Source organism: Oreochromis aureus, linkage group 10, assembly GCF_013358895.1.
Source record: "Oreochromis aureus strain Israel breed Guangdong linkage group 10, ZZ_aureus, whole genome shotgun sequence".
Taxonomy (NCBI): domain Eukaryota; kingdom Metazoa; phylum Chordata; class Actinopteri; order Cichliformes; family Cichlidae; genus Oreochromis; species Oreochromis aureus.
Genome location: NC_052951.1, coordinates 29577585 through 29591704, shown reverse-complemented (window position 1 = coordinate 29591704; position 14120 = coordinate 29577585). Strand labels below are relative to the sequence as shown.

The following is a 14120-nucleotide window of genomic DNA, read 5'->3' as shown; positions in this document are numbered from 1 at the left end:
CTAAAGCACAGTAAATCGGCCTCTAACCGCTCATGTCTCATGCTCTCACACACACAAACGCACAGGGAGTAATAGAAAGTGTGTGCGTGTCTGTGTGTATGTGTGTGTGATGTGGTCTCTTTGTGCATGAGTGCTCCTGTTAGCTGGAGGACAACTGACTTGTTTATGTGCATACATCAGTGTGACACACACGCATGCACAGAGGGCCTCATTGTTTGTTTGTGTGTCTGTGTGTGCGTGCGTGTGCGTGAGAGAGAGAGCGATTACAGGGCTATTCACTGTGCTGTGCTGGCAGGTATTCAGTGTGTGTTTGCGTGTGTGTGTGCGTGCATGCGTGCTCCCCTTTGGCATAAGTGGTGATTTAGAAAAAGAGAGAGACTGAGGAGGGGGCAGGGGAAAGATGGAGAGAGAAGCACTGGTTGGAAAGGTGGAGGAGAAAAGAGGAGAAAAGAGGAGGAGGAGAAGGAGTGAGGATTGGTGGTGGTGGTGGTGGTGGTGGTGGTAGTGATGGGGGGGGGGTCAGGCTGCACAGTCTTTTCGGCAACTCCCGCCAGAGCCGCGGTTGCCATGGCGACGGGGTGAGCGGAAGCAGTGCCTCCCTCGACATATCCTATTAGGCTGAGAGAGTGAGAAAGGGAGGAGAGAGAGGGAAAGGGAGAGAAGAAGAGCTTGGGTTGGGAGACTGAAAGAGAAAGCAGAAGAAGAACAATGGCGGGAAAAGCAAAAGAGATGAGGGGAGATAAAAGTGCACGATTGTCTGTGTGTGTGTGGGTGTGGGTGTGTGTGTTCTGGGGAAAAAAGAAAAACAGGAACAGCAACTAAAAAAAACTTTCACTAGAAAACTAAATCTAGGCCGCTGAATGAACTTTGACCCATTCTGTCACTCTGACAAACACTAGTTAACTCATATGAGCTTGTTTAATCATCTTCCCGTTCACTCCTCTTGCCCCCAACATTTCACTGTCTCCTCATCTCTTCTGACAATTTACTGCCAAGTTGCTCTTGAGTAACGCAGGATTTATGAACCCGCAGTGGTTTCCATTTGCGTAGCACTTTGGCCACGCAGAGAGGGGGATTGTGGGAATTTAACCAACACAGAGGCTTCACAAACTGCCAGTGGCGGGTGACTCTGCAGTGATTACGCCACATCTAGGTCTTATCCTGATGGGTTAAAAAGGCGGCTTCAACAGAAAAGGGAAGATCAACAAAGAGGAAGGGGGAAAAATAGCACAAATGAGATGCGGAAGCAAAGGCTGTAGAGGAGATTTTCAAAGTAAATTTAACCCCGCTTCTACCTCACTGTGACGAACAACAGCACTTACAAGAACAAGTGCAGCCCGTGTGTCTTCTCCATACACATATTTCTGACACTGACTGTATACAGCCATGCAGACGTGGTTCTAGAAAGCTCTGCGTACCACCTACGGACTACCAACGCAGCACCATGCCGAGCCCTCACCCGCTGCTGAATATACAGTGGGCATCTTCAGGTTGTCATTAGATTACATTTATTCCTGACTGATTGCCAAAACTATTCATTGTTTTCTCCTGCTTTGGCATCTTCAACTACAAACTGCTGCAGTTTGCATGATGGAAGAAACAACACAGAGAACATGCATAAAAACTAGACTGGTGTGAAGAATCCTTTGGATAATGCTCAAAGCTTGTCAGTTGAGTAAAAGAGAAAAAAGTGCTAGTTGAGTCTCTTCCTCAACTTTCCACCCACTTCTGATGGAGTACGAGTTTAAGCAAGTGTAAAATTTCACATCTCATATCACCTCCATTTCATCTTTTGATGTCTACTTTGACCTTGGACTTGATCTTCCTGTTAGCAAAGCAAAATATGCTATAGTGCTCGTTTTAATAGTTTTTCTCGGTATATGCTGTTAAAAGTACCATGACTCAGTGAAACGCACATAACCTTCGTATTTCCTCTGTTGGTTTCCTGCACTACTAACTCATTAAATAAGCTTAGCTGTTGAGACATCCGTGCACATGCATGCAGCCAAGTTACCAATGACATGTCATAATGTTCTGGGTAACTGATGAAAATAACATCCCACCTCAACAAGCCAGGCTCTAAATAAATTCAGCAGGGCTGTATCTGTGAACTGCTATGCTTTCTCAAAGGATCATCTATCTCCTCTGTATAAAAGTTTAAATGTTTAAATTATCATAGTGAGGAAAAGAGAAATTTGACCATAAACAGATGAGAAGACAAGCTGACAATTTATTTTGAGAATGCAAATAAGTAAACAAAGCAGACGCGTGTAAAATGTCAACAAATTAAATACCTTGGAAACAGTAACCAATCAGCTCATTTAATTTGTCAAAATCCTACACAAACAGCGAGTTTTATCTCTGAAGCAGACATCTGCACATGTCCGAAAAGTTGTTTAACACTGAAATCTGTTAAATATGCCAAGACCGGTCACTAGGCTTAAAAGTTGTTTTTACCATTTTCTGGAAACACAATCCTTAAATGCAGCTCTATCACAAAAAGTTGCCTTATTTTTAAAACTCTGGGCTGAAACCATAAAACTTTATTTACCATAAGACTGTATTAAAGTTTGCTTTGTGCATCTTCTAGAGTGGACCTGACATCATTTCCTATTTCTGTCTGAGTAACCACTTTATGTCCTGGTCTCACATACAAGCGGTCAGGCAGAAAAAAGCGCAATATAATCCACAGACCATAATATTTCATATTTCTTGAGGTTTAAATAAAGATTGTCATCTGTTTCTGATGAATAATCTGTTGCATCTGACAGCTTGTTTAGATATAACTTGTCAAAGTCCTCCATTGCAACTGCTCGTACTCCTATATTCACATTTTTCCCCTTGATTTCATGCCTTCACTCACTAGGATTTGTGTTGTCTTGTTGAGACAAACATATAACAATCTACAACATATAAAAATCATCATTCAAAGAGTCCAGACTGAATTAGTATTTGGAGGAAAAAGTGCATCCTGTTCAAACAAAGGGTTAGCCAAATAATCATCTTGACAGAGTTACTGTTTGCAGTACAAATGAGTTTGAACAAAGGGTACAATAACGATAATAATAATAATAGTCTTAACTTGAGTAAATATGAGGCATGTAGCATTAATGTTTTAGGCTCCCAGTGGAGTTTTATAGCAGGAGGATCTGCTTCCTGGAGACTTTATCTTTGGACAGGAAAGTCCACTCCCCTCTGTTGGAGACAGCCACAGAGGTGTGGCCAGCACACACACACGCACACACACACACGCACACACCCTCTGCTTAATGATGTCTTGCGCAATACTACTCCACCCAGCCCCCACCCTTCACTAACCCAAACCAAACCACACCACACCACAACAATGCACACATATACACACTCCTCCCAGGCCCCACATGTGAACGTAATTAAGCTCTGAAACATAAGATGTTTCCTTAAAAGTAAATAAATCAGTCGATCAGGTTCGCCTTGATGTTACACTTTCTGAAAATTTTCCTGCAATTGGTTCTGGTATTTAGCCAACAAATAATCAGCTGAGGAAAGCGCCAAAGTATGATACTGGCATGGCTAATAAACATTTAAAGTTGCTCTGCACTCAAATCCTCCAAACTCACACTGTTATGCTGGTACATTTTGCTATAATGTACTTATATGTATTAACATAAACTAAGTATTAAAAGGTTTTTATGATTATTTATGCATCCGTGCATATGAACTACACATATAAAAAGCCCCAAGTACGGAGCCTTGAGGAACTCCAAACTGATTTGCATGGCGGGACAAACTCATTTCTGTTATGGAGATAAATGCAAAACTATAACATCATAAACTGATCTTGTGAAAGCTATAAATGGAAATAAACAGAAGGATTTTACTATGTCAGTAACTGAGCTGAACTAATAACCCAGACATCGTAGACGTGTAGCTGGTTTTAAGTGTAGCTTGTACAAACTGGTTAGGAGAGATATGACAATGTGCTTAGAAATGCAGGCTGGTCATGTTTTTCAGAACAGTGTTGACTGCACAGTTGTCCTCTGGTTAAATTCTTGGCAACGTTGTGTCCGCTTACTTAATCAGACACGCATCAGAAACGCCAAAAATAAACAAAGGAGCCACAGATAAATAAACCGGGTATATCGGTGTAACTGTGTGACAAAACAGAGATTAAAATGATCCTTCCTAAGACAGGATTTAGAAATGTTTTTTCCCTTATCTTTAAATTTCCTAACTATTTCAGTAAAAAGGAAATCCATTTAATATCACAGCTTTGCCTTTGCAAATTGTTAAGAGATGTCATTCAATGTGATGATGGGAAACACAATTAGCCATTGTTATTCAAGTATATGTAATTTCAAGCATATATGTAAGGTCAAGCATAAGTTCACTACGCTATTACAAACAATAGTTTTTGTGTTAGTCCTCTGCTACATTGTTTTCATCTACACACACACACACACACACACACACTAAAGCACGGGCTAATTTTGACATTCACTTCTTGGATTCTTAGCCAAACCTCAACCATAACCAGCATATTCCCAAACCTACCCTTAAACCCTTAAAACCATGCCAAGTGGGACTGCAGTGTAACCAAACTGGGAACATTGTGACTAACCAAGTGTATCTTTTTCACTTGCAACAACATGTGAATAACGACATTTTATCTCACCTACCCTGTGGCTGTTCCCACTACAGTAAAGACAATACTCTCTGGGGCTCTGTGTGAGGGTCTCTCTCACACCCTGCAGAATTTTAGCACTCATACATATAAACACAAAGACACCCTGTTCTAACTGACAATGGCACAGAGAATATACATGTAAAGTGTGGCTAGACTTCAATGGAGTTATGGGGTGAGGGTGGTGTAAAGTCGAACGACTGAGCAACAGCAGGAAGTCACTCAAACAGACCAGACTGGAAAAGGCTTATTTTGGTAAATTAACTCAACCTAATTATGTCACCTAGCTAAATTCTGTCTTAAAAATGCATTCGTAGAGACACATTCTTATGATTTTTCTAAAACCTAGAAGACACTACAGTACACGGGTATCAGCTGAGAATGAAAAACAGACTGTTTCCTGCCCGGCATGAAACTTCCCTCTTTTATTTATCTCTGCTCCAAAACACACCACTCCCTGCTAACAGACACAGCCCGTCCTGCCTTTCCCACATACCGTCATAAATGCAAATCTATGCTTGTCCTATATAGCTGGAGCGCAAACATAAAGCACGTGATGCCTCGCCTCAAAAACAGCTCAGCACATCAAGGGTTATTTTAATCAATAAACGACAATGATTGTGCGTAATTTTGTGGATCAATGGAAAAGTTAAGCCTCTCTGGAATTACAAATATGACCATGTCAGTTTGCCAAATAGCCAATAAAATATAAGCATTTAAAATTGCAGCCATCTCTCCTTGAAATACTTTTTTGTGCAAGGTGTGATTGAAAACTAAACTCAATTCAATATTAGTCAATTTCATTTACATAGCACCAAATCACAACAGCAGTTGCCTCAAGGTTATTTATATTATAAGTTAAAGATCCTACAATAATACAGAGAAACCCCAAGAATCAAACAGGCCTCTATGAGCAAGCACGTGGCGACAGTGGCAAGGAAAACCTCCCTTTTAACAGGAAGAAAACCCCTGGACGAACAGGGCTCAGAGAGAGGCGGCCATCTGGGCCAATTGTTTTACAAATGTGTAGTATGTTAGCAAAAATATTAATTTCTAATGAATTAGAAATAGTTCAAGTGGTTTCTCTGCTGTCCCAGCGGATGAAGGTAATGGATGTACAGAAATGCATTACCATGAACAGTGCCCGGCTCTCTCATTTGTCTGATTAATTCTACATTGCTGTTTAAATGTCAGTACTTTCAGACAATACAGCGATTCTTAACTGTTAGCACAGTTCATGTGCGTCCCCGTTTTTCAGACCAACACAATCCATTTGCCCTGCAGTTTCTCTCTGTTATCTTTGCTGTATTGAGAACCCAGAGAGAAGCTAGCCTGACTCTGCATCCCCCCTGCGTTTCAGCTTCATAAAAAACAAAAAAAGTATTGAACACAGAGGAGGGTGAAATGGATGGCAGTCATAATCCTGCAGCACAGCCTGTCCTTATCTGACTGTCCACACCCTTTCCACCTCTCTACCTTCACTCCTCTCTCTCACCCATCTGTGCACTTCCCTCATCTGTCTCCTCTCTGACAATCTCTTTCCCCTCCTTCTGCTTTTCTTTCCGCATTTCCAACAGCTTCTTCTCTTCAACGCCTCACCCTTCCCTCTGACAAACACCTTTCACTCCTTTCGCTATAAGTACGCTTTGGTAATGGCTGCTATACTGTGCGAGCGACTCCACTAAGTCTCACCTTATCATTACTGTTCACACCGTACACTGTACAGACCTACCTATCAGCTTAACAGTAAAGCTTGAAATGTCAAAAGGTGTAGCAACTTGTCTGCGCTGCAAAACCTGTGAGCCCGGCCAGGGCGACACAAGAACACTCCCATGTATTTATCGGCCTGTAATTATATTTAATTGGCACACAGAACCGAAGCCACCAATAATCACTGCATCCATAATGAGGATGAGAGACTAACTAGCCAGCGCACCAACTAATAATAGCCACGAGGACAGTGAGGGAACCGAGTGCAGTTTCTGAAGAACAAACAATGAGCAAAATACTCCTAAAGCTTTATCGAAGGATTTAAAAGATAAGAATAAGTGCCTTATCAGTGTTTTTTTTTAATTCAATAAAATTCTGACTTGCTGAACTTAAGTTAGGAGTGTTTTCTTTTACATAAATATTTCCCATGAGTGAGCTCGACCAGTCATAACATGTCAAACGAGCTGTGAAACTATGAGAAGCTTAAAAATATATTGACATATGCTGTATGCACACTGACGCTGCAATCCTTTTTTAGAAGCCCGGAACATATAAAACTTTTTCTTGAAAGGAAATGCCATAAAATAAGTTTGATGTGTTTACTTTCTAAGTGACTGAACTTCATTGACAACAATTGCTGCAGAATCCTAATTTTCATAATCTTTATAATGTGTATTTATTAGTATTTATTTTTAGTCTAAAATGTTTGTGGATACTGCTGGAATTTCCTCTAGGGGGATGAATAAAGTATCCATCCATCCACCCTGAACAACTGTAAGCTGTAAACACTTGGATGAGCCTAAAATAATTTTAAAAAGACAGAGACGAGTTAAGATGTGACCAAATGCACAAAATGCAGCTCAGTTTTTTGGTTCCCAGTCTATGGGAAAATCTCTTTTGGTGTGTATTTCTGAGCAAAGACCAGAAAAAGACAAACTCCTCTGTATAAATCAGAAGGACAGAAGATGCAGATATATGCTGCTTAATTTATTAGTAAATGCTCAGACATAAATAGTCTGATCCTGAGAATGAAATCCGCTTGGGAATTTACGGGTAACTCCAGCAGGGCTTTCCTCAGTATGTATCCCACAGCCTCTTGTCATGTAAAACTTGGCTTGGCTGCGACCTCTGACCTCCTCACTATTCATTTCACGGAGCTCATTCTGCTGATGCACTCCCTGAAAAGCCACTCAGGATTAAAAAAGGTGAAATTTGCTGCTTGAAGTGCAAAACCTTAACAACCTTAACAGACTTTTCCACATGAGAGCAAATAAATGTTTGTTTACAAAGTGTGTTTAATGACTTCCTACAACTCTACCCATCCATTTAACTTTACCCACTAATGTCAGACCATGCCTAATCTTCCACCATCACGTCAGCCAAGCGGAAAGCCTCACTGTAACCTTTGCGAGAAGCCGTGTTTTTCCCCGAGAGGCTCCACTTCCACTGGCCTGGAAGTGGAGTCGACCACCATTTGTCAAATCTTAATCAGAAATCTCAAAAATAACCAATTTTTCTTTACAGTTTTTGGCAGTTTTTAGTCTTCCGTGACTCCGACAGGGTCCGAGTGATGGAAGTCCGTGTGCTTGCAGATTTTTGTCTGACCGTGCAGCTCATCCACAGGGATACGCTACACAACAATGCACCAACCACGCACACACGCCCTTCAGCTGCACCTCAACCAGACTTCAGAGTAGTAGACCATGAACGGCCACACCTCGGTCACCACGATAGCTGAACACTGCATCGAGATATCATCTAGTATTTCACGAAAACTAAAACAGCCTTGCAACTATACTGAACTCTTCCTCTTCCTCATACTTCCTAAAATTAACCACCACGCTTGCTCAGTTCAACCTAACCCATCCCGCAAACATCTCACTGCTCACTCCTGCATCAAATTTGTTCTCTTACACTTCCCTCATTCCCTTCGCCTCTATATCGTCAACTCATTCTGTCACGCAGTGAAGTTTTAAGTGCTTCAACTGAAGGCAGCTGGACTTCTTAGGTTAAGGAAATGTTTCCTATCTCACATCTGCGGTGCTTTTTCAATTCTAAAAGGTGATGGGGGGAGCACCAGGTATTTAACTTCTAGTAGGGGTTCAGGCTGTGGATGTAGTCCTGAGAGTTGTTGACCCACCCGATTGTCATGTGAGTCGTTAAGCTTACTACCAGTCAAGGGACGGATTCTTTGTCTTCATGACCCTTAAAGGAAGACCAGCTCCTTTCAACTCAGCGCTGGATAACTGAGAAACTGAACAGACGTCATGCTGTGAAATGCTTAGCACTCTGCACTACTGCATCATTGCACCTATAAATACACTATTATTATGTTATTGTCCGTATGTGTATCCTGTTAAGTACACTGAGAGCACAGAAAAACCCCCCAAAGAGCCCAATTCCTTGATCAGAATCTGTCTGTGAAGGTTCTCAGTCATCCAGGTCATCATAGTCAAAGGAGTTTGCAAAGAAAAGCGTCTGGACTTCTTTGAGTTGCTAGAAGACGTTTCACCTCTCATCCGAGAAGCTTCTTCAGTTCTAAGGTCACACCCGCTTTCACACCTTGGCTCATGTGATTAGAGGATCATCAGGGGGTCCTTTGTCCCTCTTTGGGGGGATACTCCCACTGGGTTTAAATCTGGGACTCTCGGCCATTTGACCTTAGAACTGAAGAAGCTTCTCGGATGAGAGGTGAAACGTCTTCTAGCAACTCAAAGAAGTCCAGACCCTTTTCTTTGCAAACTCCTTTGACCTTGATCAGAATCCAATAAAGCTTATTCTGTCTCTGATGTAATGCTACTTTAAATCAAACCTGCTAATTTTTGCAAAGCATGTTTGAAACATGTGAAACAATTACTAATTTTTTATCAAAAAGCACAAAACAGGCAGTTTACTCCCATTTTAAAACAAAATAGTAGCAATAATAACAAAATGAAAAGAGATGAATTCATAAAAGAGGTACAGGTGTGACACAGAGATAAAAATCAAACAGACTCACAGGTGCTCAGTTTTCTTCTTAAATAATGTAGCAATGACTGCTGAACTGTTGACTCAATGGCTATGTGTGGGTGACAGCTGGCATGATCCAATCGCAACATGATCTCTTTTTAAATAAGGTTTGGACAAACGTGTTCGCCCTGTTTGTCTGATTGTTAGCAGGATGTTCAAAGCAGAAAAGGTGTGAAAGGACCAGTCGTTGCCAAATGAGTTTCTTTGATAATCTGAATCCGGGTCCTGTAACATACTCGGCCTTTCAGCTATAACTGAAAATGATAAGCACAAACTCACTGTTAATCTTTCAGACTAACAGCCTGCTGACACAGGCAAACAGGTGCAAGTTTTTAATTACAAAGAGCACACATTCCTGCTAAACTGCACAACCTGTACAAGATCTATTTGCTCAGGTGAACGCATTTAAACGAAAAGGATGTTTTTCTGGATTTGTGAAGCTGATGCACCAGCCAACAGCTACATTATCATAATATCAAGCTTGAAATAACATATATTAACCCTAAAGTAAATGTACAGTTATTTCAAAAATCCGTGCTTGTGCCTTGTATGCAGTATAATGCCCAGAGGAAAATCGGAATTCCCGCCAGCACGGAGTTTATTATAGACACGATGTTTTTGCATCCACAAATCCTAATCAAGACGATTATTGTCAGGCTTTAGCTTGACAGAAACCACTACCAGGGAATATCCCAGGGAATCCAGTGCAGACGGATAACTGCGTCCTTTTTGCTCTAATGAAGACACAATGATTGCCAGTTTATGTCAGATCAGGTCTTGATTTGCAGTTCTACTAAAACACAACCATAATTTAAATTTAAAAAAACAGAAAAACAAATGTGTCTCTTCTTTCTAGAGAAACAAACAAGGAAACAGGAAAATTGTATGAACTACTTTCTTTGAAAACTGAAACTGAAAGTAAGCCCAGCCAGCATCACTGTAATAACACTGGCACAGGTAACATTGGTACGTGCACACACCGCACAGAGCAGGTCACAGCTAAAACAGGAACAGGGATTGGTTAACTGTGATTGATGTCGCCCTGGGGGAAAAAATGTTTCCCTTCTAAACAGCATGACCTGTGATTATCGGCTCACTTTGTTTTGATACTTAAACGACATCATGGTATCACATTTTGCAATTAAAACGGGGATCACTGTTACAGACAGGAAGCATGTGCAAAACTATCAAAATAAGATACAATCTCAGATAAACGAGTCTTTTTCTTTAAGGTCCGGGGCTTCCAGAGTGAAAGTTGCAAACCTCAAAACCTGTTGAATGCTGTACTAAATTAAAATAGCGCCATCAAGCTGCTAAAACGCCAATCATGATGCACAGACAGAAGAGCTGCGCAGCACTGGTTTAGGTGCATCTCTGAGGGAACACCTGTAGGTTCATTTTCCACTTACAGCCTAGACCAGCGAGTGGGCACCGGATCACAATAAGGATCTAGCCTAACATAATCTGCATAAGTGGAAGGATATGAAATTAAATAGAGTAAAAAAGTGCTTAGTCATGTTATCTGCCTGCTTCTTGAATTCTTTGTAATCGCTTTGTAACATTCAGGTGGGAAGCTGACATCTGAGAGATCCAGCTGATTGCTCTGGTATGCATATTGCTTCCTTGTCTGCTGCCGATTCTCGAGTATTAGGAAAGTGTGAATTTTGATACATTTTTTAAGGCGGTATTTGAGAAGTTTGTGTCAATATTGCACAAACTGATACTTTGTTCATTACGCGTGACATGATTTAAAGCTTTCTTTTTAAGCCAGGTGAGTAACTGAAGTAACCTTTGCTGTCTGTGTGATTTGACCGCGGTGTGTGTGTGTGTGTGTGTGTGTGTGTGTGTGTGTGTGTGTGTGTGTGTGTGTGTGTGTGTGTGTGTGTGTGTGTGTGTTTTCGTTGTGAAATTGACATAATCAAACACATTTGATCATCGTAGAACCGACTCCCAGCCCCACCTGCACACGCCCACTTTCCTCACCTCCATCCATCTAGCCACACGTCTACCGTTCTGCCTCTTTAACCCCATTCCCCTCCAATCAATCAACCAATCGCTTCCACCGAACCCCCTGTCTCCCCCTCCTCACCGTGCACTCCATCTCCTCTGGCTCTGGTTTGATCTGTACAGAGGGCATGTCTTTCTCGCCCTCTTCCTCTGCTTTCTTTTCTTCCTCCTTCACCCTCACAGACTGTGTCGCCACTTCCTTCAGCTCCTCCTCCTCTCCCTGCGTCGGCCGTGGCCTGGTCGCAGGCTCCTCTTTCTTCTCCTCCTCTTCCTGGACTGTGGGCGGCAGAGGTGATGAAGAAGGTGGCGGTTCTTGCTGGGTCAAGGAGCTCTGCTTGGCCGGGCTCCTCTGCCTCTTCCGGGCACTGACCGCGCTCTTCTTCTGCTTTGGAGTTGACTGGCACTGAGGAAGAAGAAGAAGAACAAGAGATGGCGTTAAAAGGAGGACGGTGAGTTTGGTCACAAAAAGAGGAGTACAGAAGGTAGGCAAAGACAGGAAGGGGGGGAGAAGAGGTGATAAGGGAGTAGTTAAGGGGATGAAATGGGGGTGGGGAGAAATTGAGAAGAACAAGAGAGGAGGAGGAGGAGGGGTGAGAAGAAGGTAAGAAAAAAAAGCCCAAACTTCCTGGCCAGGGAGAGAGGGTGAAGGGAGGGGGGTGGTGTTAAAGGGTATGAGGAAGGTATGAGGAGTAAAGTGGGCAGGAGGAGAAAAAGCAGTAAGCAAGAAAGCAGAAAACAAGAGAGCATAAGAGGAAGAATGAAGAGGAGAAAAGTGCCAGGTAGGACAGGAAGTAAGACAGGAAATGGGTTAGTAGAGTTTGGAGGGAAAAGGTCATGACTACAAGCATTACCTCTACTCTAAAAGCCTGCTAAAGATAACCTCTCAAAAAATCTGCCAGAAGAGGGGGTAAAAACACACAAACACACACACACAAACACAAACTCACACTCTGTCTAAAAGAGATGGAAAATTAAAGGCAAAGACAGAGACAGAGGAGGCAGAGAGACAAAGGCCTAATCCTTAGGCTGCCAGTGAGGGAATGAGAACGAAAGAGAAATAACAGCGAGAGCAGGGAGGAGTAGCCGTGAACTGACCCCTCCCTCCCTTTCAGCGGCAGGCAGGCAGACACACCCTTTTCTGGAAGCTGAGCGAGAGACAAACACACACACACTGAGAGAAAGAGAGAGAGAGCTGGAGCGAGTTGAGGAGTGCCAAGGCAGAGGGACTCACACACACACACACACACACTTTTAGAAATGCACACACCCCTTTCTCTTCTTTTCGGTCTCAATTTTCTCCCCTTTTCTCCTTTCTTAGACAGTTTCTGAGCTCTATCTAAGAATCATGCAAGTCCCTACAGATGAAACTGTCCAAGAACTTGCAAATAGTTTGGCAAGCAGTACAAAAAATGTCCACAGATGTGGAATCCAGCATAATTTGACCTACATTTTTTAAGAGGTTTAGAGACAGTCATATTTTGAAATGTGTCTTACTTTTGATATGATGACTGCCCTTAAATTCTAAGGACAGTGAAACAAAAAGAGGCAAAACAAGAACTTTTTTCCCCTCCTGTCTGTCACGAGTCAGATAAGAATAAATCAAAGCGAGCTGAGGTCAGTTATACCTACAATAGGTTTATAGTCATTTTAAATAGGTTTCAATAGGTTTGGCCACTTGCATTCATTATTGTATTGTTTTAGCCAGTGAAACTAAAATAATATAACCGCAAGAACCAACTGTGTTGAGTCTAGTACTCAACACAGTGTAACATAATATGAAGGAAAAAATACAATTACATATAAAACAGCATTTACCACATCAGAAAAGGGTTTACTCTAAAAATAACAACATTTTTAAACAGTTAATTAATTAGTTCATCTACGGCTCCATAAATGTTATATTCCTTGTTTAATTCTACATATTTTCTTCAAAAGGAGAAAGTTTAGGATGCAGGAAATTTAAACTAATGTACATTTATCTGCAATTTTATTAGGTGTGCCTATAATTCTCAAAAATACATCCTGCAAGAGGCAAATCTTGCAGGAAAAATGCCTTGTTGATGTCAGAGGTCAGAGGAGAATGGCCAGACTCCTTCAAGCCCCTAAGAAGGCAACTTAAGTAACAACCATTACAACCAAGGTATGCAGAAGAGCACCTCTGAAGCAGGCGGGCTATGGCAGCAGAAGACCACACCAGGTGCTGCTCCTGTCAGCTAAGACCAGGAAACCGAGGCTCACCAAAACTGAACATCGTAAAAATGATGATGAGTTTACATTTCTGTTGCAAAGTTAAAGTATAAATCCATCCTGCACTGTATCTGTGGTTCAGGATGGTGATGGTGTAATGGTGTGGGGCACACTTTGGCCCATTAGTAGCAACTGGGCATCATTTAAATGGCACAGCCTAGAACCCAGTGTAGCCATCTTCTGATGGCTGCTTCCAGTGGGATAACATACGATGTGACAAAGTTCAGATCGCTCAAACTGGTTCATTGACAACAACACCGAGTTCACTGCACTCAAATGACCTCCACAGTAACACATCTCAAGCCAGCAGAGCACCTTTGAGATGTGGTGGAGCCTGAGATTCACATCATGGATGTGCAGTTTGTGATTGTGCAGGAACAAGGATCAAAATCTCTGAGGAAAACCTCCAACCCAGTTCTAACAAGTTGTGCCAAACAAAGTGACTGGCATATTTCAGCGTCTGTCTTTATCCTTCTATTAATAC

The 14120-nt window shown here is 41.9% G+C and overlaps 1 protein-coding gene across 3 annotated transcripts in view; it reads right to left on the bottom strand.

The window, feature by feature from the left end:
- The window catches only part of klf8 (Kruppel-like factor 8), an 85174-nt gene that overhangs the window by 26575 nt on the left and 44479 nt on the right, over nucleotides 1-14120 (bottom strand). For all 3 annotated transcript variants that reach the window (XR_005614678.1, XM_031750367.2, XM_031750368.2), the window contains one exon: nucleotides 11472-11792. Coding sequence is in view for 2 of the 3 variants with exons in the window: in XM_031750367.2 (XP_031606227.2) it covers nucleotides 11472-11792 (321 nt within the window). In the remaining variant the exon portion in view is untranslated. The remainder of the gene's footprint in view (nucleotides 1-11471; nucleotides 11793-14120) is intronic.